The 23,994-nt window shown below is 37.8% G+C and overlaps 1 protein-coding gene across 2 annotated transcripts in view; it reads left to right on the top strand.

Moving 5' to 3' along the window:
* The window catches only part of LOC139940495 (shootin-1-like), a 77,527-nt gene that overhangs the window by 3,433 nt on the left and 50,100 nt on the right, over positions 1–23,994 (top strand). For both annotated transcript variants that reach the window (XM_071936779.1, XM_071936780.1), the window contains exon 3: positions 628–722. In XM_071936779.1, the coding sequence (XP_071792880.1) occupies positions 628–722 (95 nt within the window). The remainder of the gene's footprint in view (positions 1–627; positions 723–23,994) is intronic.

The raw sequence follows: 23,994 nt of genomic DNA on the forward strand, positions 1-23,994 counted from the left end.
TAACGAAAACGATAATGATATTGACTCTAAGAGAACGCATTCTATTGGTTAAATTGCTCCACGCAAAATACGCTCATGCTTACTCGACAATAGAGGGCGTGCATTTTTAACATTTTCGTTCTCGTTTTCGAGGCCTGTGTGACCGGGCCTTTATTTGGGTTAACATTAAACTTTTGAAATTAATGGTAATTCAATTTTGTTCCTGTCACAAGATCTTGATTGATTTAGTCCTTTAGAGACCACAGTGGCCACAAGGGGCTTGTTATGCCTGCAGCAGGTTTGACCTACTTCCATTCACATAAAGAGGTCAAAGTGAAGTTCATTTCTGAATGTGAAATTCTTTAAATACAATTACTAGTAGCATCTAAATTTTTGAACACAAAACACAATTTTCGTTTTATTTCTGTTGACAATTTTAGTGACAAAATTTGATGTCAGAAATTTAACAATATTAGCAATGTACGGGCGATTTGTGATAGGCTTTTCACAAAATGTAATTTTTCCGAGTCGCGCTGTTTTGCCATGGAAGGACTGCCTCTAGACCTCTGCAACTCGGTTAGAGCAGCCCAATAATGAGCTTTTAAAATATACATTTTTGGTTATTTTGAATTCATTGTCAATGCGCAGTTTCGGAGGCAGCCTTCAATGAATACTGCGATCTGAACGTCAGATATGATGTGGAACAACAATGTCGCCTAACTGCAGAGACCTACGCGACAAAGGTAAGCGAAAGATTTCAAATCTGAAACTGCTCCAAACCCTTTTGAATTTATCTAGACGTCAATGCTACAATGCTGAACCAGACCAACATCTCTTGTGGGGTGACATGTTTAGACTTGAATTTTAACAGTTTTGAAGTTAAAAACTGTGACTTGACCAAGAATACCTTTAACGAGACCAACACAATATTTTTGTTTCATGTTTGCTGAAGTAAAAGACACTGGACACTATTGGTAATTGTCAAAGACCAGTTTTCTCACTTGGTGTATCTCAACAATATGCATTAAATAACAAACCTGTGAAACTTTGAGCTCAATTGGTCGTAAAATTTTCGAGAGAATAATGGAAGAAAAAAACGCCCTTGTTGCACAAAAAGTGTGCTTTCACATGCTTGATTTTTGAGACCACAAAATCTAGTTCTAAGGTCTCAAAATAAAATTCAAATATTTTAGTGAGAAATAACTTCTTTCTCAAAAACTACGTCACCTCTGAGGGAGCTGTTTCTCACAATGTTTAATACTATCAATCAGCTCTCCATAACTTGTTACCAAGTAAGGTTTTATGCTAATAATTATTTTGAGTTATTACCAATAGTGCCCACTGCCTTTAAAGCGGGTCAACTAAGCGATTCTAAGTGTGGGGAGTTGGTTTCTTGTTGTATGATGGGGATTATTTTCCTGGTGAAATAATAAATAATAATAATAATAATTTAAACTTATAAAGCGCCATCTATCTAAGACTAAACTTATTCTGAGGCGCATAAAAACAAACAAACACAGAGAGTAACAAATTATGTAGCTTGGAAAGAAATGAGAGTACGTTGAATAAAATTGTTGAATTACATTAACGTGTTGGCAAAAATAAATGGTAAAAACAGACAGAAAGTCAATCATAAGATATTTTGAATAGGTGTGTTTTTAGCAGTGTTTAGAAAATGTCCAGAGATGTTGTAGCTCAGATATGAAAAGGAAGAGAGTTCCGGAGTGTGGGTGTGGATACAGAAAAAGCACGAAAGAGGTTGGAAGTGTTTGTTTTAGGGTTAGTTAAAAGAAGTTGGTTTGTAGAGCGAAGATTGCGAGTAGGGGTATATGGTGAGAGAATTTCTTTGAGATATGGAGTAAGTGAAAAAAAAACGACTTCCTTGTTTCGTTGATGCACCCTGCTGGAAGGAATCAGAAGTTGGCAAGATGAGAAAACAATATCAGAGTACCAGTAGCTTGCCCAAACAAATATTACCGTTTGCAGCTTCCTGTGGAATGGTTGAGTCAACAATAATATACAGAGAAAGTTCTATTGACTTAATTTTCCCGCTTCCATTTTGAGACTCTCCTTTCACTTTGGAATTTGTCTGCTGTCTGAATGACTGCATTTATTTCCAGGTTAAAATTTTAAAATTTTAAAATTAATGGCAAATTGGAAACCTTTCTAGTTAGAAACCTTTAGTAAGATAGTATAAAGCATACTTGAGAAATATTTCACTTTGGAGTAATGTGGTTATGTTACTTAAAATATCAACATAAACCACAAGGGAAACTGACTGGGTAAATTTTAAATGATTTTTGGGGTTGAACAAAGAAGTGACTAGGGTGGGATTCGAACCAACGACCTCCGGAAATGTGCCGGCGCTCTACCAACTGAGCTATCTAGCCCTTTGTTGGCAGTGTCCCTATTTTGTCAGTATCTTTGTTCGGGGGTGCCAGTCAGAAACCATACAACCGTTAACTGCCGTGTAGCCAGGGATCACACTCAAATTACGATACAACCTGGGAAGCGGCCAGCCAGGGATCACCTTAAGGCGATGCGACTTTCTGTTTCAGATATCAATATAAACCACACAGGGAAAATTTTTAAATGATTAAAAAATATCAGTTTGTAGATAACTGAATCTGAGAAGCGTTAACAGTTCTCAGATTGTGTATTCCTATTGGGATTATTCTTTCTGCGTGGACATAACCACTCCGGATTTTCAGTGATGTCTCAAAAACTTGTCAACTTTTTAAAAATGAGTTTTTCCAATGTTAGTTTTATTGTTTTCGTCTATTAACTCAAAACCAAAGGTATACTCTGCCTTTCAAACAGAAATCTCTTCATGTCGGTGATAATTTGCCGGAGCTGTTCAGTCCATCAAACTAGCCCAATCTCTAGCAAAGCAAACAAGTCTTACCCCTTTACATTATTAAGTTTCCTTCCTCCAATTATTGCGTCCTTCGCAAATATTCTGACAGTGGAGAGCCCACTACTCACAACACAGACTGAACACACAAGCCTGATGTCGATTTCTTTGTTGGTTCAATAAATTGTCCATGTTGAGGAAGGTTTTTTTTGTTTGAAATATGTACATTGTGTTGTGTTTATGTCGGTGACTCATGAAATGTGCATTATTAGATCAAATATCTGCTTAAAAAGTTAATAATTGTGCGAACTCTCTTGCTTGAATTGATGTTGGGGGGGGGGGGCTTGTTTAATGTATCAAATGGATCATTGTTTACTATCTGTTTTTTTTACCAGAGTGAGTTTTTGTAGGATGCATTAGTACCAGAGTGCTTTTAGTTGTTTTTTGTGTGTTGTTGATGATGTAGCGTTTGTGTTGATGGAGATCTATTCCTGAGAGACATAATGTGATATCTAAGGTGGTTGCAGCATTCATGGTTGTGTCTGGCTGTGTATCTAAGAACAGGTGGCTCCCCTGAGTCCATAGAGTGGGTTTGCAGACATGGTGTTTTAATCTTTTGAAGAGGCAGGGCCCTTTTTGTTTTGCAAAGGGCATTATCCATTGGAAAGTCTTAAAAAGTCAATGGGGATATTGTAAAGAGGCATGAAGGTCAAGTCTAGATATGATTGAGGTCATTGACTCCATGTGCCTCAGAGGTCATTGCTTCCATGTACCTCAGAGGACATTGTATGGCTACATTTATTTCAGAGGATATTGCTTCCATGTCCCTGAGAGGTCATTGCCTCAATGTACTGTAGAGGTCATTACCTCCATGTACATCAGAGATCATAACCTTTATGAACCTTAGAGGTCATTGCCCCATGTACCGTAGAGGTCATTACCTCCATGTACCTCAGAGGTCATCGCCTCCATGTACCTCAGAGGTCATTACCTCCATGTACATCAGAGGTCATCGCCTCCATGTACCTCAGAGGTCATTACCTCCATATACATCAGAGGTCATTGCCTCCATGTACCTCAGATGTCATTACCTCTCTGAAACTTAGAGGTCATTGCCTACATGTACCTCACAGAGGCCATTGTCTCCATTTATCCAACGGAATCCATTGCATCTGTGTCCATCAGAAGCTATTACCTCCATGTGCATCAAAAGCTCATTCCTCAAACCACATCAGTGGCCATTGCATACATATCCATCAGAAGCCTCTAGATAAGGCATCAGAAGCTATTGCCTCTCTGAGTCCATCAGAATCCATCGCCTCCATGTACATCAAAGGCCATTGCCTCCATGTACATGAGTGGACGTTGCATCCGTGTCCATCAGAGGACATTTCCGTCATGTGCAACCACAGGCCATTTCCTTGTCCATGGCCTCTACCTTTATCACACCATCTTTGTTACGCCAAATCTTCTGTGTACGTCAATATTAATAATGAGGTACATGGAAGCAATGACCTAGCTGTCAACCCTGGGCCCAATTTCATAGAGCTTCATAAGCACAAAAAGTAGCTATAAGCATAACAATATTATGCTTACCAGAATAAGGTTACCACCATGTCACATGTACAATTTGTGACTGGAATCCTGCTCTTTTCTGCTTAGCAGACAATTGTTAAGCAATGAAATTGGGCCCTGGTCTTGACATTGGTGCCTCTTTAACTGCATTATCTGGGTTCCCAACACTATAAGGAAGTTTTGTGATTTATCTATGACCTAAACAAAAAGTACAAGAAAAGACCAGACTACTGTTTGCCCTTTCAGTCTCACTATGGTTACACTGATTTGAATGGGAGAAATACAAGATGAATGTCTGATGAAAAGACTGAATAGATTAGACAATGCAACATCAACAACGAAAGGAAAAGAAATTGACACTTGGTCCAAATTCCTAGTGTGATGTGAAAGAGGAAACAAAAGCACTGGTTTTAAAGCGTCCCCAAATGTTCATATTTCTGTGAGACTTGACAGTCTATTGGGGGGAGGGGGAGGGGAGGGGCAGGGTAGTTAAAAAAGACTTGGTTTCCTATGTTTTGTGGATTCAAATCTACAAATGTATGCATTATCTGGAAGCACCATTGAATGATTGCACAGTTTATGTACACAAGAACAAACTTGGAGCCAAATGCATTACTCATTTCATAAAGATTTGATGTGCATCCTACAGTTGACATTTGTGTAATATATAGTCATAAATTAATCAGAAAACTTCCTCAATGGTGTTAGGGACTCCGGTTAATGCAGTTGTAAGCATTGACAGTTAAATTGAACACAAACTTTGATCACATTAAAACCACTCAGTACACGAGACTGTACATGTAGGGTTGCATTTTAAGCCTACCGTTGGGGGTTTGGGGTTGGGTTGTGATCAATGCAGTTCAGGGTCAGGTTTATTGTATGAATCCATAATATCTAAAGGAATGGAAATAAACAGTTTGTACAATTGTCCATCATAGCAGCATACAGAAAAATATACATTTCCTGTTCTGAATCAGGGTTTGACATTTACTTGTAAACACTGACATGACTGAACAATCTACAGAGGGAAGACTCAAGTCCAAACTCCAAAGTTGACTCTTCTACAAATAAAGTTTGTTTTAAAAAAAGCTGTGAATTTGTTGTTGAACTTGAGAACCCAAGTTAAGAACATGTTTCATGAAACCATTTTAAAGTTAGCATGCCTGATACTTCACGGAGGCAACAAACAAAGGTGATTGCCTCCATGCCCCCTGGTCATTTCCTCATCCTCATAGGGTGCCCTATACCAAGGAAAAATTACCTTGGTGCCTTCGCCCTTTCAAAAACAAAGCATACCGGCTTGAGTTAGTGACTGTGAAATTGCCCTCTTTCTACAATAATCAAATCTACCCCTGCAACAAGATGGTTTGTTTGAACATTTTAAAAATGCTTATTGGTAATTGTACCCGAGTTCCCACTATAATAAGGCAACTAAAGGAATTGCCTTCATGCCCCGTGGTTGTTGTCTTGGTGCCCTTTAAAATGTACAATACTTATTTTTATTGTCTGAAAGAGGTTTACTGATGACAAATTGCCATGCCCTTGCAAAACTGCAGGATGAGGTCTGCATCAGCATGCACTTTAAAAAGCTCTTACGTGCCAATATTACATTTTTTTATGATGATTTATGGCAGTTTTTAGACTCGCAGGAATACAAACCTGTATGATTTTACTATTTTTACTGTTGGAGATTGATTTCAGTGACTAACATATTTTTCAGACTACAGGTTTTTGAAACCCTTTGGTTGGTTAAATCCTACATAAATGTAGATGTATACAATAAAACAGTTTCATGGTTGTGTTTGAGATATCGCTGGAAATCCAGACCTAATATGTCCAGGAAGAATAATAGAAGCACACAATCCGAGAAGCCTTAGGCTACTGCATTAATGCTTCTCATATTCAAATCTGGGGCAAAAAAACTGTTATATAACTGACATACAGATCCTTGTCATTTGATTGGTGGAACTTACTTCACGTGACATTCACTATTACTCCCATCCACACCGGCGATCAAAAAGACCTATTCGCCCATGGGGAATAGCATTTCCCATTCAACAGTTAGGATCATCCTTGTTCCCAATGTTTTTGAGCAGTACAGCGCCGCCGCGCCGCTGCTGAAACAAAGGAGAACCTGTGCAAAAGGTTGTGATCCGATTTGTGCATTGTTGCCGCTACGCGGCGCTTTCTTCTTCCATGATGATTTTTGGTTGTCAGTAATTCCTGTGATTTTTCATAATTTTATACTTTTAAAATACATCAAATGACAAGGATCTATAATATGTCAGTTAGATAAAACAAATATTGAGTGGCTTTAAAGGAACACGTTGCCTTGGATCGGACCAGTTGGTCTATAAAAAAGCATTTGTACCCGTTTGTTATAAAATGCTCATGGTTGAAAGATGTTTTAAAAATAGAATACAATGATCCACACAAATTTGCCTCGAAATAGCGTGGTTTTCCTTTTACTTTGCGAACTAACACGGTCGGCCATTTATGGGAGTCAAAAATTTGACTCCCATAAATGGCGGACCGTGTTATCCGACGATGTAACAGGAAAACCGTGTAATTTTGAGGCATGTTTGTGTGGATCATTGTATTCTACCTTTACAACATCTTTCTAACCATATGCATTTGATAACAAACAGTAACAAACGCCTTTTCAAAGACCAACTCGACCGATCCAAGGCAATGTGTTCCTTTAATTTGTGGAATGGAAGGAATATTATCGCTCGGTAAGGTTTGGACTGTTCCATTTCACTCGGCTTCGCCTCATAAAATGGAACAGTCCAAATTTTACCTTGCGATAATATTCCTCCCATTCCACTCTGAGCCACTTAAAGGAACACGTTGCCTTGGATCGGTCGAGTTGGTCTCTGAAAAGCGTTTGTAACCGTTTATGCCTCGAAATTGCGTGGTTTTCCTTTTACCTCGTCGACTAACACGTCGGCCATTTATGGGGGTCAAAATTTTGACTCCCATAAATGGCCGACCATGTTAGTTCGCACAGTAGAAGGAAAACCACGCAATTTCGAGGCAAACTTGTGTGGATCATTGTATTCTACTTTTAAAACGTCTTTCCAACCATATGCATTTTATAAAAAACGGTTACAAACGCTTTTGTTTTGACCAACTCGTCTGATCCAAGGCAACGTGTTCCTTTAATATTTGTATACTATCTTTTTTACATAAACACATTTAAAATGTTTCTCCAAATGCTTCATACTATCGAAAGATGCTGTAGGCTTCTATTCAAAAGTTTGATCGCCATTAATTTTAAAGGATTTGGGTACCTTTTCAAAATGTCCATAGATTTACATTAAACTTACAGGGTTTGAAGATAATGATAGTGGAAAGCTTCCCTTCAAATATTACTTACTGAGGTGCTGTAGTTTTTGAGAAATGAGTAAAACAATGTCATGAAAATATGTTTGTAAATGATTAAAATAATTTTTATGACATTGTTTTACTCATTTCCCAAAAACTACAGCACCTCAGCACGTAATATTTTCAGGGAAGCTTTGTACTATCATTTTCTTCAAACTGTGTAAGTTTAGTGTAAATCTGTGGACATTGTGCTTGTCCTACAAAAGTTACATAGACCCTTTAACAGTGATTACCAAACATACCTTCCCTTTAAACTAAGGAAAACTTCAACTGGTAAGTGCACTAGCGTCCCTGATACAATGATTTGATTATAGAGAGCAGTTGGCTAATAGCTGAACCTGGTACATAACAGCATTATTGGCAATGCATTATATTGACAACAAAAATATGAATGTCAAAGGACATACCACCGATCCATGACAATTTGATAAAGAATAGAAACCCATGCGACGATTGCATCGAATATCCATTTCATTTAAGTCAGGGGGGAAATGAAGTTAGCACATCCATTGAAAAGATGAATAGCCGCCTCTCTGGCAGTATGGTAATCTAGTTTTATATAGGCCTACCTTCTTCCTCCATGGGCCTACTAAATGCCCCTGCTCTCTGGCTATTTGTTTGTGGGTGAAGAATGGAGCATTTCATTGGAGAGATTTTGTTATAGAAGTGGATCTATTGTGAAGAAAAGGGGAGACATTCTGTAGGTAGTGGTGAATGGAGCTCTGTCTATGTGGAATAGTGGAAAGTTCCATGCTATTTATTACTGATCACGCTGCATAAAGTCAGATACTTTGGTCTTGCATGGGCAAGGCAGTTTTCCCAAGTAAAAGGCATCTCTAAAGCTTTTCCACATTTTGTAGACCTTTTTACACTACACTTGGAATAAGGGCAAGCCCTTTCACACTATGATTGCTGTTCCCCGTTCTGCCCCGGGCATATTATTTGTGATTCTGTGGAGAAACAAACTCCGTTTAAACTTAACTTCTGAAACATTTTGTCAGTTCACAGTAGAAAGGGAGGTTGCTTTGTTGAAACAAGTAGGGCCTATAACAACCTTTCCAACATGTCATTGACCAGGGGTTGATTTCACAAAGAGTTAGGACTTCGGTGATATTAAAAACTTAAGACTAGTCCTGGTCCGAACTCAAGATAAGAATAATCTCAACTATTTGTGAAATCTACCCCAGGGCTCAAATTTAGGGAACAGATTCCTGGACCAGTATTTTTTTGTATTATTTCTTTTTTACAAGACTTGGATAAGAATCAGATGTGAAAAATCTATGAATAATACATTTAAACTGCTTTAAGTTTTACAAACAGTAAGTAAGATTTGTTGGCTTATAAATGCGGAAGTACATGTATACTTCAATACTTAACAGAATCAAAAGATATTAATCAGACTCGAAAGTCAACAGCTGAACGGCTTTGTACATGTATTGTCTATTAATAATAATAACCCAGTAATACAGATCCAACCATTGCACTATGATTCAATTGACTAAAGTGTGCATACTTTTTTTTTATTCAACGGAACTTGTGATTTCCACTTCTGTTAAAGGCAGTGGACACTATTGGTAATTACTCAAAATAATTATTGGCATAAAACGTTACTTGGTAATGAGTAATGGGGAGAGGTTGATAGTATAAAACATTGTGAGAAACGGCTCCCTTTGAAGTAATGTAGTTTTCGAAAAAGAAGTGATTTTCCACGAATTTGATTTTGAGACCTCAAGTTTAGAATTTTGAGGTCTCGAAATCAAGCATCTGAAAGCACACAACTTCGTGTGACAAGGGTTTTTTTCTTTCATTATTATCTCGCAACTCCGATGACCAATTGAGCTCAAATTTTCACAGGTTTGTTATTTTATGCATATGTTGAGATACACCAAGTGAGAAGACTGGTCTTTGACAGTTACCAATAGTGTACCTTCCCTTTAAACCATTAAACAATTTGTACTGATTCAAATGCAAAGTGGAGCTATTGACCCAATTCACCTGACGTCATCATCAGAATAATCTTGCGTGTGCCATATTGGTTGCCAATGTCATTGTGCGTTATTCAGTGAAGCTCTATTTTCTTTCTCCATGAGTGAAGTGCCCATTTTAGGCGACACAGCGTTTACATGTAAACCTATTGCCAACCAAAATGGTGAGCGTGGCATAGTCGCCGCGTGTGACGTGCGTGCAAGGGGTCAATAGCCCCTTTCACATGAGAGCAAGATTTAGCAAGGGTCCCATACTTTGTAGGGTTGTAAAATTTTACAAAATGTACCTTCTGTGAAAGGAATGATAACAATTTGTTCTACTGCCCAAATACTCTTGCAAAATCTTGTCAAACCTTGCTACATTAAACCTTACTCTATGATTAAACAAGGGACCCAAGCCACAATGCAGTGGTGTGAATAGCACTGTAGGTGCAGGTTCCTGGATGGTCTGTGGCAAGTCTGTGATGTCTTTTTGTTTCTTTTGAGCCTACCTTTCAAGTGTTTTGAGAAGCAGATGTCAATGTAATTTTAAAGGATTAACAAACAATTTTTTTTTTTTTTTGGGGGGGGGGGGGTGTTCAAAGCAATGTACATGTATGTACAATCGTGGTATAACCCTATTATAGAGTAAGGGTATAACAAACTGGGGGAATTAAAAACAATGTATTACAAGTTGTAGGGGATTAAGATAAGACACATTCATGATATTCCTGGTCAACAAAAGGGGTGTCAATCATTCTCCCTCTGGGGCTATGATGTTTTTAAAGTTAATAGAATGTTTCCAACAACCTGGTGTTGTGTGGGAGGGTGCTCACAGTGGTCATTTAAAGTATTGTCACTAGCCTAATTGTTACAAAAAGGGAAATAGTTTTCTAAAGGGGGTGTACAAGGAATGTCATTATTTTGTGCCATAGGCTTCAGGTAATGAAAAGAAAAGATGGAAATGAATCTAACCCGTTTGTTTGTCTTTAAATGGTTAAACTATTTAACATCCCAGCCCTATAGAAAAACAAAAGACCTCAGATCCAGGGGTGTATTTCACTTAAAGTTCAAGCCCCTTTCACACGAGAGCAATTTAGCATGGGTCCCTTGCTAAGTTGGACAGCATGGTTGTAAAATGTTACAAAATTTACCTCGTGTGAAAGGACAATAATTTTTGGAGTGTCCAGGGCCTGGGGCTCCTTTGTAAAATCTTGTCCAACATTGCTACATTGTACATTTTGTTGGAGGTCCGGACCTAGTGTTATCTTGAGTTACTCCTCCTAACCTAAGACTAGCCTTAATATTTTTTTAAAACTCCTACATATTTTGGACCATGGTACAACTAGTTCTTAGTTAGGACTATCTTTGTGAAATCGGCCCTTGGACTTGCCCAGTCGTTAGTTTATTGGTCCGATGGTAATATTACTGGCCTCACAGACCTGTGAGGCCAATTGAGGCGATTGCCTCTGTGCCCCTGGTCATTGCCTTGGTGCCCTTAAAATGTAGAAGAAATAGAAATTTTCAAAGGGTGCCCATTTACTAGGAGAAATTAATGCCTTGGTGCCCTTGCTCTTTCCAAAACGAAGCATGCAGGGCTGCTGTGATCCAGTGTAAATTTTGAACCCTGGACTTTTCCTCATTTTGACATTTTCTCCAATTTATTTTGATGGACTCACACCTCATATTTTTTAGACTTTCCTCTGCGTTTATTCCGGGAATCTCTCCAGGATTCTAAGAGACATGGTGTTCAAATTAAGAAAGTTGTTTTGAAGTGTGACGTCTTAGAGTGTGGTCCACAGCTTGGGTCCGCATGGTGGTTGTGTTTTATATGACATCAACAAAAAGTACAGCCTGCAAAGTGTCAGTTAATGATTTGCATCAGTATTTGAGATAATATATAATGTAGATTTTGTGTCCATATGTTTGTTTTGGCTTATGTGGAGAACTTCATGTACTGGCTTCACAGGCGGGCAATTTACAAACAGCTTGCTCAAAGAGTGGGCTCAATTTCATAAAGCTGCTTAAGCATAACATTTGTTTAACAAGTTGCTACTAAGCAAACATTTGCAGGATACCAGTCACTGACTGCACTTGCGAAATGGCATTTGGGCTGGTAACCATAATTTTGTTGTGCTTGGCTAATTTTTTGTGCTTTAAAACAGCTCTATGAAATTGGGCCAGGGCTCTTTTGAATGAACTTCATGGTCTGCAAAGCAGCAAGGCAGTTTTTATGTCACGAGATTTTAAACTTTTTTGAGGCTAGTAAACATTGGTTCAACTCTGTTTTGAAGTCCACTGATTTTAGAGAATAAAGTCCTTTCTGTATTTAACCATGGAGGAAGGAAGAGAAGGAGCTCGAACGACCCGCAAAACCGCAGAGTAACAAAAGAATACCCTGACAATGCCGCTGTCTGACCAATGGAAAAAGATAGGTGACCTCCAGATGGACGGCCGTGTAAAGTGTAAAGTTGAATCATTGGAGACAAGAATTGTGAATACACACGTTTTCATTGACTGTTTGTGGTGTTTACATGGAAATATCATAGCATATTTTTTACATTTTTTGCAATTTTCCGGTCACTAGCGGTGGATCAAAATTTGGGTATAAGCACACGAGGGTGGTTGGTATTCAATTGTGTTCATTGTTCAGGTGTCCGGTAGCGTCCAAAAATGTTATCGCGTCTCATAAAAAGTAGTTTTTCCTTTATTATATCCATACGACATACGACGCCATAGTTTGGTGAAGAACCAAGTGCGCACATGCAAACTCACATACGCTAGGTCGCCCATTGTTTGTGTAAGGTGTGTGGGTGATTACGAGGTGTCGTTAAACGACCGTGGTACCAAGGACTTGACTTTTGAAGTCCCTTCGTTCGAACTCCTTCTCTTCCTTCCTCCATGATTTAACTATAGAGGTCACACTGAATTGCAAATTGAATAGAGGTGTAATGTAATTGATTGATTTTTGAAGTGTTTCAGAAAGTGTTTCGGAAACAGGGGGACAAGGTTTTGGATGTGAGGACAGATTGTGTCAGGGAGAGGTCCTTTGTTGCTGTTTGCTGATGAACATTGATCTTATGCAAATTAATGAAATCTTGTTAGCAGGTCTCGGGACTGGGACGAGATGGGATGTTGTACTAAAGAGTGCAAATCTGGCACTGGGCCCAGTTTTATGGCAACTGCTTATCACTGTATTCTGTGAAGCGCATGATTACATGTATGGGTTGTATAAAGCGCAAAATTTCGCTGTGAACAGTGCCATGAAATCGGGCCCTGCTCCACACTTTTGCTGTTGGTGGAATGGAAAACAATAACAACTTGAACTTTGATTGGCATAACAATTATATGCTGAAATTAAACGCATTTAATTTTTTTTTATTGAACTTGGGGGGGGGGGAGTTTTCTTAAGAAGTTTAGAACCTCAATTAACAAAATCTCTAAGCAAAATAATTGAGGCATAATATTCTCCTGACTATAAGTCTGATCTCCATTTTGTTTTTGCCCTTCAGAAACATTGTGATTAAAGCCATTGGACCCTTTCGGTACAGAAAAAAAAAAAAAAAGTTCACAGATTTACAAATAATTTACAGGGTTTACAGAAGGTTATGGTGAAAGACTTCTCTTGAAATATTAGTCCATGAAATGCTTTACTTTTTGAGAAAACGGTAAAACAATATAAATTCTCGTTAACAAGAATTACGGATTTGTTATAAACACATGTCATGACATGGCGAAACGCGCGAAAACAGGAGTGGGTTTTCCCGTTATTTTCTCCCGACTCCAATGTCCGATTGAGCCTAAATTTCCACAGGATTGTTATTTTATATATAAGTTGTGATACACGAAGTGTGGGACTTGGACAATACTGTTTACCGAAAGTGTATAATGGCTTTAAATAGCCTAAATATAAGTTTCTCCAAAGCTTAAACCATGGCCCAATTTTATAGAGCTGCTTAAGTTGAGAATATTGCTTAACGATTTTCTGTTTAGCAAAACGAAGCAGGATATTTATCAATTATCAGAATTCTCAAATCCGCAATAGAACAATATTAGTGTTGAAATAGTTTAACATATTATAAAATTTGTTGTTGACATAGTGGAACATCTTTTAAATGTGTTTTAGTTTGAGTTGTGTCAGAGTTGTTCTTGGAAATTGTTCATTCAGAATAAATAACACTACTTAATTCCTCATACATTAGTTATGAGCCAGCGTAGGCTGGATCAAATTGCATATACATCCGATTGGAGTACACTCCAAGTGCATAGAGATACATTGAAGATGAGGAGTAACACTGTAACCAAGAGGAGAAAAAAACAAAATGTCAACTGTCAATTCCCTTGTAATATTTCCCCATCTAAATATTGACATCCCAATCCAATTATCAGTTAATTAGCCTATAGGCGGTTTGCTCTTGGCGTGTTTGGACAAAACAGGTGGGGAATTTATGAAAATGCATATAATTTGCACTTGGTCTGCGCTCATGTCATCAGAAGCAATTTTTGTTTTCTGCACCTCAGAATTGGCATCCTGAAAAATGTTCCTGATGTTTTTTTTTTTTTAAGGATTCCCCTTTTTTAATTGATTAAGAAAACCAAAAAAAATCCCCATTTATAAAAGCACTATGACAGTAGCAATTTTGATGTACAGAAAACAAAAATTGCCGTCGGGGCTTTTATAGAAAATGCAGCAAAACCCCATTAAGGTGACAGGGGCTTCATTTATCTGAGGCCCCGCCTCCCTCTCTCTCTCTCTCTCTCACTCTCTCCATCTGTGTGCAATCTCATTGATGACTAATGCATCCTTGTCTTTCCCGCGTCTACATCCTTGTTGCCAATGTATGAGCTGGGATGATTCATCCTGCATCGTCAATGGACCTCCTCCTCCGCTCTCTCAGCTCCCCAGTCACTGAGTTTGCATCTCATTGTCGTTGTGTCGTCACAGCCACACACACAACACACACACACAACGCTACAAGACTTGAATACTGATTCCCAACCACCACTCACCCAATTGATTATTAAACAGACACATGACTGGGCTAGAGAGAGAGACTCTGAATCTTGATTCTGATGACAACATCCTAAGAAATTATGGATTCGAGTACGTCCGAGCCGGCTTCGGGGCCCCACATTTTTTATGAATGTCTCAGATGAGGCCCCGTGGGGAAAACTCGTATTGTGTTTACTTTTTTTTTTCGGGGGCTGAGTCTTTAGTCCCATCAGGGGGAATATATTGATGTCTTGGTACAGCGACGTCGTCCATAGGAAGGTGGCAGCCATGAGAAGGTTATTTCGTCATCAGCGGGTAATGTACAAAAATGCTTATTTCTGTGGTTTTTTTAACTCATTAATTTTGGTTGGAACGGACACTGGGCTTAGACGGCAGGTCGCCAGTGGTCCTTTGTAGTGTGCCAGTCGTTCCTGTCTGTGTGTGGATTTAATGGATGAATTGGTGAATTAGACATTGATTGTTGGCTGGAATATCATCGGTACTCGTCTGATTCACTCGGTGTACGGGCTTGTCTTGTTTAGAGAAGGGAGTCTGTGCATATTATTCACTTCGTTCTTCGTGGAATAGCAGTAGTAGAGGATCCATGTATCGCCCACGTGTACTAGTATTGCCACAGGTATTGTTGTGTTCATTTTATACAATTTTTTTCAATCAATTTCTACTTGATTCTTGACTTTACTAGTAAACAATCAAGTCATTATACAGTTTTTTAATCAATGAACTCAAGGCCAGTACTATTCTGAGAAGCAGTTACTGAGGAGATGAGGAGCATTTTGAGTATTTTATTTTTCGTCTTGCATAGATTGTGTCTGGGTCCTTTGTAGAGATACATATCAGACATTTTCTCTCATCTCACAATAGAATGAGGTCAAATGCAGCGATGGAAATTTATGAATGGTTTAGTTCCTGCAATGCATTATAAGTAGTTTCTCAGACATCGGAATGTACACTAAAATCTGAGGAAATACTTTGATTTTGACAAATTAGTTTTAAAAAACAGTGATTTCAGGGATAATTTGTAAATAATGTACTAATTATGTAGGGCCCATTTCTCTAATCTTCATTGTGAGGTAATATACAGTGATGGAAATTTATGAATGGTTTAGTTCCTATAATGCATTTGTAGTTTCTTGGACATCGGAATACATTAAAATCTGAGAAAATACTTTATTTTAGACAAATTAGTTTAAAAAGCTGTGATTTGGGAAAAATTCGTAAATAATGTATTGATAACTTTTGTAATTAATTGGTAATAAAATGCATATGGTTGGAAAGATGTTTTAAAAGTAGAATACAATGATCCACACAAGTTTGCCTCGAAATTGGGTGGTTTTCCTTCTACTGTGCGAACTAACACGGTCGGCCATTTATGGGAGTCAAAATTTTGACCCCCATAAATGGCCGACGTGTTAGTCGACAAGGTAAAAGGAAAACCACGCAATTTCGAGGCATGTTTGTGTGGATCATTGTATTCTACTTTTACAACATCTTTCTACCCATATGCATTTTATAAAAAAACGGTTACAAACGCTTTTCAAAGACCAACTCGCCCGATCCAAGGCAACGTGTTCCTTTAAAATTAATGGCAATAAACATTTGTTGGTGAGAAGCCTACAGCAGCTTTGGATAGAATCAAGCATTTTGAAAACCATTTCTCTTGAAGTATATATATTCGTTCCGGAGTTTCGGCGATATATCCAAGACGCGACCATTTTTTTGAATTAATTTCTTAAGTAGGATTTGAAACTTTGCATGGTGGAGATAAGATATAGAAGAGTTTGCGGTAACACCATGTAATAACAATCTCTAAATGAGTTGGGGTGGTTCTGAAAAGAACCGTTGGGTTAACTCGACGTTTCGATCAGTATGCTCTGATCGTCTTCTGGAGAATGAAGACGATCAGAGCATACTGATCGAAACGTCGAGTTAACCCAACGGTTCTTTTCAGAACCACCCCAACTCATTTAGAGATTGTTATTACATGGTGTTACCGCAAACTCTTCTATAAATTAATTTCTTACATGTTCTATTTTGTACACACTACATTTCTTTAGGATTTTAACAATCGAATGGTTCCAAATACTTTGCGTTATAAGGCTTTACCCTTTGTACATGAAGGCCATGCCCTTGTACTTATTTATTTGATTTTCCTACTGTTTTTTTTTCAAGCGCCACATATTGTTTATGGGCCTGTATGCTTCGTTTTTGAAAGGGCAAGGGCACCAAGGCATTTTCTCCTAAGTAAAGGACACCCTATGAGGAAATCGTAAATTTCTCCTGGAGCGTTTCAAGGGCACCAAGGGACATGGAGGCGATTGCCCACATTGCCTCTGTGAAGTTCTTTTGCCTATATACCAACAATATCTTGTACGGTTAGCAACATTTTGCGTTTGTTGGTTGCGGATTCAACATTTCCCATACTCAAACTCTATTTTTAAGTAGAGTTAAAAAGACTAAAACGCTTTATGCATGAAGACCACCTGTTAATGAATTGGTTATCCTTGACTTGTTTTTGTACTTAAAATATCAAAGGTTATTATAATGCTTGCATCATGTCCACATAAAATTATAGCAAAGTGAAATAAATGAGTATAATTAATAATTTTCAACATTTTAGGGGATCACCGAGAATGCAATTTTCGTCCTTTTAATTTTTTTTTTTTTAAATAAAATACTTTTTTTGTAATGCATGCAGATAATTGTTCTAGTTGCTCTCATCTTTTAGACATTGTGACTGAATGTTGACACATTTTAAAAAGCTGCATGCATTGCTTCTCTTTGAAAGCTCATATTGCATCTCAATTGCTTCTTTCTTAGGATTATGTATTCAGTGATACGCTTTACATAATGAAAGGTCATAAATAATCTATCAGTTCTGTATGACTGAGGAAATCAGCTTTACTTTAATAGTACAATTTGAACGAAAGAAAAATTAAGCAGTCTCCGAAAAAGTAGTTTGAAAAATATTTCCAACCATGAACGCGATTTTTCTTAAGAGTTTTAAGGCCAGCCTGGCAGTGGCGATACTTTGTTCAATCTATTTATAAGCACAGTAGTTCAAGACAAGACTTTCACCTGCGAAGCTATGCATAGTTGTTACCTAACCCATGACAGGAGAATCATGTTGTCTTTTAAAATAATATTTTGTATGATCTTTTGTAATGCATGCAGATATTTGTTCAATGTTAAAATGCATCTTTAAAGCCATTGGACACTTTCGGTAAACAGTATTGTCCAAGGCCCACACTTCGTGTATCACAACTTCTATATAAAATAACAAACCTGTGAAAATTTAGGCTCAATCGGTCATCGGAGTCGAGAGAAAATAACAGGAAAACCCACCCTTGTTTCCGCACATTTCCTCGTGTCATGACATGTGTTCAAAATAAATTTGTAATTCTCGCTATCGAGAATTGATATTGTTTTAATGTTTTCTCAAAAAGTAAAGCATTTCATGGAATAATATTTCAAGGGAAGTCTTTCACCATTACCTTCTGTAAACCCTGTAAGTTATAAGTAAATATGTGAATTTTTCTTTGTCTGTACCGAAAGTGTATAATGGCTTTAAACAAGCTGCTGTTGTTTAATCTATTCTACAAGTTTAAGTACAGTAGTTTGTGGCAAGACTTCTATTCATAATATGCAAAGTTATTACCTAACCCTTGGTTGATTGTAAGGAGAGCGTGTATGTTAGATTAGTATCCTGATAAAATATACTTCTGGATTCTGGGCTGCTCCTTAATTGCCTGATATAATGATTGCGATGGTTCGCAAATGAAATTAAAATACCCTCATATGTTGTGCAAGTTCAGACTATGATTTTAAAGGCAGTGGACACTATTAGCGATTACTCAAAATAATTATTTTCATTAAACCATTCTTGATCACAAGAAATGGGGAGAGGTTGATAATGTAAAACATTGTGAGAAACAGCTCCCTCTGAAGTGAGGTAGTTTTTGAGAAAGAAGTAATTTTCCACAAATTTGATTTCGAGACCTCAAATTTAGAAATTGAGGTCTCGAAATCAAGCATCTGAAAGCACACAACTTCGTGTGACCATGGTGCGACAAGGGTGTTCTTTTCTTTCATTAATATCTCGCAACTTCAACGACCGATTGAGCTCAAACTATCACAGGTTTGTTATCTTATGCATTTGTTGAGATACACCAAGTGAGAATCTAGTCTTTGACAATTACCAATAGTGTCCAGTGTCTTTAAAGTAGGTTCATTCTTGGCCACTCTTTCATTATCGTTTTCCTCATGAAACCCCAACCTGAACCCCTTCTGTCTCCTACAACATGAACTGTGCAGCTAGCCGGCCATGTTATTCATTCATCATAGGGCCATGGGGATTGAGGGCCTACATGTATACTTGATGAATCACAGAATCATTAATATTATCATGTAGAGGAAGGCAGCAAACATGGCAGGCCCGGGGTGGATTTCACAAAGAGTTAGGACTAGTCTTATCTCGAGTTAGGACCAGTTACTCGTCCTAACTTAGGACTATCCATGCAAATTGTATATATCTCCTAGGACTAGTCCTAACTCTTTGTGAAATCGACCCCTGATACTTTACAAAGAGGCAATGAAGGCAATTGCCTCCATGCCCCTGGCATGGTGCCCTTGAAATGCTATAGTAGAAATTCGCAATTTCCTCATATGGTTGCCCTTTACCAAGGAGAAAATGCCTTGGTGCCCTTGTCCTTTAAGTTAAAAAACGAAGCATACAGGCCTGCATTGTGTTTGGTTTGTGAACCCTTTTTCTTCTGTATACTCTTTAAACAAAAATTGTTTGCGGCTTGATATGATTTTGTTTCAAAAATAACCGCTAACCACGATGGGTAGGATACAAGGCATCATTATGAAAACAAAACTTTCTCAAAGCATATGGTTGACTCTTAAAGGAAATAATGTACAGGAGTACCCATTTATCCAATGGTGATGTTTTAGGTTTAGAATACCTGTTCATGCTGTACCATGACTGAGCAAAAGTATAATAGAATTCCAGGCCTCAAATTAACCCACGTCACCTGCAGCAATTGCTGTTGTACCCTGCGCATTTGCTGTGGTGCCCTTTGCAAAGTTCCAATAAAAATTTACATTTTCCTCATAGAAGTGCCCCTGTGCTAGAGGAAAATTCCTGTGCTCCTTCAAGAACGAAATTCAAGGCCTGAAATTGAAAAAGTTTTCTGATGTTTTACTTACCAAGTTAACCATGGTTTATTGTACATGTGTTTGCAAGGATTAGTTAATTGATTTATAAATAATTGGCAATTAACTTAAATGCATCAATGCTTTTCAGTCATGTTGGGGGAGGGGGGCACATCAGTAGAAAGGGTCATCATAAACAATTAGTATTGAGAAAGGATTCAGTGCAGGTCTAATTAAAAAACGTGTGATATTTTGACACCTTTTAATTAGACATTTCCGAGGGTTGTGATTGACGAGGGCAAGCTGGTGCAGTATGGTCAGATCACACACCCATGGGAAGGAGGTTGGATTCATTGCAATCTTCTTTAAAATTAGCCTTCGAGAAAGACTCTGCTAGGGTCAAAATGTCAGGCACACATTTATACCATATCATTTTGATTGGTTAGTTGTTTGCAACAGCAATTTTTTTTTCTTTCTAATTTATTTTAATAAATACACCAACCTGCAAGGCTTCATCAAATTAGGTTGTCCAGAATCTCAACAAAGTATAACCATGATGTTTTTAAACATGACTTTGTTCCGACATTGTAATAAGGTTGGATGTCAAAATCAAACTGAGAGTTTTGGTGGAAACATTTCCAAGGATAAATTTGACAAAATAATAAGCTTTCAGATAAGAATATTAAAACAATTTTTTTTTTCTTTCTGCCATGGTAATATAGTTTTGATGTCAAAATCAAACTGAGAGTTTTGGTGGAAACATTTCCAAGGATAAATTTGACAAAATAATAAGCTTTCAGCTAAGAATATTAAAACAAATTTATTTTTCTTCTGCCATGGTAATATAGTTTTGATGTCAAAATCAAACTGAGAGTTTGATGGAAACATTTTCAAGGAAAAATTTGACGAATAAGCTTTCAGATTAGAGTTTTTAAATTGTTTTAATTTTTGTTTATTATCATTGGATTAATTTTGGGATTGTTATATGTGTTTGATTTAAATAAGCAGTGCCACACTCATTATTCAGTTGGGATTCGGATATTTAAATTTGTTTTTAGAGTTTTGGCTGAAACATTTCCCAGAATAAATTGGACAATATAAACTTTCAGATTAAAGTTTTCAATTATGTTTTCCAAATTTGTAATCAATGGTGTACTTTAGGAATGATATGTACTTTTAATAAGCAGTGAAATAATGTTGAATTTTGTGTGAATTGTCTGTGAAGAAGTGACAGTTCTAAGCAAATATTTTTCAACCCGATTTCTGTGTGCATTCACCCCCCCCCCAATCCTATCGGGTATCAAGTTGTCCATTTCCACCCACGCATACATCAAATGCATTACACAATTGCATTGATAGGCCCTCAGTCCATATATATTGAAGGTGAGTGACTACCCATGAATGCGATCCGATTGCAGGTTGCGCACGTTTTTATAGATTGATGAATCCCTAACATTTTAACAAAGTAACCATGTCATGAGTCAACAAACTCGAAACCATCTCATTAGAATCTGCCTTTTAAATAATAGTAAAGAAAAGTCTGTTCTGAGCCAATATGGCTCATCAGGCCGGTAGTTATATCCAGTTTCCTTGTCATTAAAGACACTGGGGTGGATTTCACAAAGAGCTAGGACTAGTCTTATCTCGAGTTAGGACCAGTTACTCGTCCAAACTTAAGACTATCCATGCAATTTGTATATCTCTTAGGACTAGTCCTAAGTAAGGACTAGTCCTAACTCTTTGTGAAATCGACCCCTGGACACCTTTGGTAATTGTCAAAGACCAGTCTTCTCACTTGGTGTATCTCAATATATGCAAAAAAAAAACCCAAACTGTGCAAATTTGAACTCAATTGGTCATCGAGGTTGCGAGATAATAACGGAAGAATAAACAACCTTGTCACACGAAATTGTGTGCTTTCAGATGCTTGATTTCAAAATCTAACTTTGAGGTCTCGAAATCAAATTCAAATATGTTATAGTGGAAAGTTACTTCAGAGGGAGCCATTTCTCACAATGTTTTATACTATCAACAGCTCTCCATTGCTTGTTACAAAGTAAGTTTTTATGCTAACAATTATCTTGAGTAATTACCAATAGTGTCCAGTGCCTTTAATATAGTTAAGTATAAAGTCTGTCCTGAGCCAATATGGCTCATCAATTGGCTCATCGGGCTGGTAGTTATATCCGGTTTCCTTGGCATTAAAGGCCTGAGAATATTTTGATTCCTCTGGACAGGACTGCCAGTTCATCGCAGGTTACTTCCCAGCTCTCACCAATACCCATTTGTACTTGTTCGTACTCCTAGGTGGAGAGAAGCAAATATGATGTAGTGCCTTGCTCAAGGACACAAGTGTTGTGATCGAATAGGACAGGTTTAATACCCACATTCTGTAAATATGTGGTCACATCTTTTCTCTCTGCATCTTCGTAAATATGTTTTGGCTGGGTTAATTTCTGGGTACAATTACTTCTCATAATAACGAATGAGACATGACGCCAGTCCAATCGCAGGTGCTCTCGCCGGTACCCAATTGTACTCCGAGGTGGAGGGAATCATTTATGATAAACTACCTTGCTCAAGAACACAATTGTCTTGATTGACTAGACCAGGACTCGAACCCTCATTCTGTAAATGTGGTTTTTCTCTCTGCGCCTTTGGAAATATTTTAGGGGTGGGTTAATTTCTTGGTACATTTACTTCTCATATGTTGGTTACTAAGTAGGGTACCCTCACCTAGAGTCCTGCCATGTTTTGTGTTTTCAAACTGAAATAAATAAAAGATATAGACCCGTATAATTAGCCTGTCGATGTAAATAGGGGCACAAGCCCTCAGATCATTACTTCCTCAGACAGTAATCAAGCATCATTAGTCAGAGAGTTTGTCCATGTTTTGTTTGTGATGTATTTGCTTGCCTGACATACATTGTAACCCATACTACTGTCGTCGGATCAGTTGTCATATATTGGTTCGTCACCACTGTCGCCGGTTCAGTTCTTAGAGCCGGGAATCCTAGAGGACCACAACCCTATCCCATTGCTGCTCCCTCCATCAATAATATATCATCTTGCTTAATGATAATCCCTGATGAAGAGCTCCCTAGGTGGAGCACCCCTCCTCCTCCCTTCTTCCCATTTCAACCAGATCCATCAGCCATCGGTGGCAGCTGAAGGATTTGGTTTTTCATTAGTAGGCAAAAATACAAACATGTTAAGGGTTCCATGCCCGTTTCCTTTTTAGAAGGCCCCCTCATTAATTTTTTTTTTGTTTAAATTTGTATGTTTCAACGATCTCAGACAACATTTGAAAATAATAATAGCCCAGCCGGTTTTCTTGAAAAATATTGTGGGGTAGCCATTTTGACAAAAAAGAAAAAGGGCTCTGTTCCTTCCCTTTTCTCAAAAAGGCAGGACGCTAAACATGTTTTTGTTTTAATTGGCCTTGCAGAGAGTCCATTAATCGTTGTGTTGAAACTCCTTGTACGTTGACGCTGAGGGATTGCCCCCCCCCCAAATTACCAATAGTTTTAAGATATTGCGAAGAAAACAGGTGTCTTTGACACGTATTATCTTTGATGAGCCTATCACAAAATTTTAGGCCTTTGATTTTTACACCTGGTTTAGTCCTGCCCCATTTCTGCTGTATTAAATAACTGACTACCACAAACTGATTTTGCCTGGTACAGGTTGTTCCTTGTGTTTAGTGCACTAAGTGAACTTGCACAATAAATGAGTGTTGACAAATTTGAAAAACAAACTTCTGGATGTAACATGGACAGGGTGTCCGTGTTACATCGAAGTCACATTTTTCATAGTAACTTCCATTAAAATGCATTAAAACAATTTTTATTTCATCAAACATTTTTACAATCAAAGGAGAATGTCACATGAAACAATTGGAAAAAATAGTTAATGGCCTGATGTTTCGACCCTAGCAGAGTCTTTCTCGAAGGCTAAAGCCGTCAAATAAATTATTTCTTTTCATAAAAAATAAAAAATGTGCACAAAAATGTCTCGTACTGTGTCTCAACTTGGTGGAATGACCCTTTTGACAATTACCAAGGTGT

The sequence above is a fragment of the Asterias amurensis genome, chromosome 8 (assembly GCF_032118995.1).
Source record: "Asterias amurensis chromosome 8, ASM3211899v1".
NCBI lineage: Eukaryota > Metazoa > Echinodermata > Asteroidea > Forcipulatida > Asteriidae > Asterias > Asterias amurensis.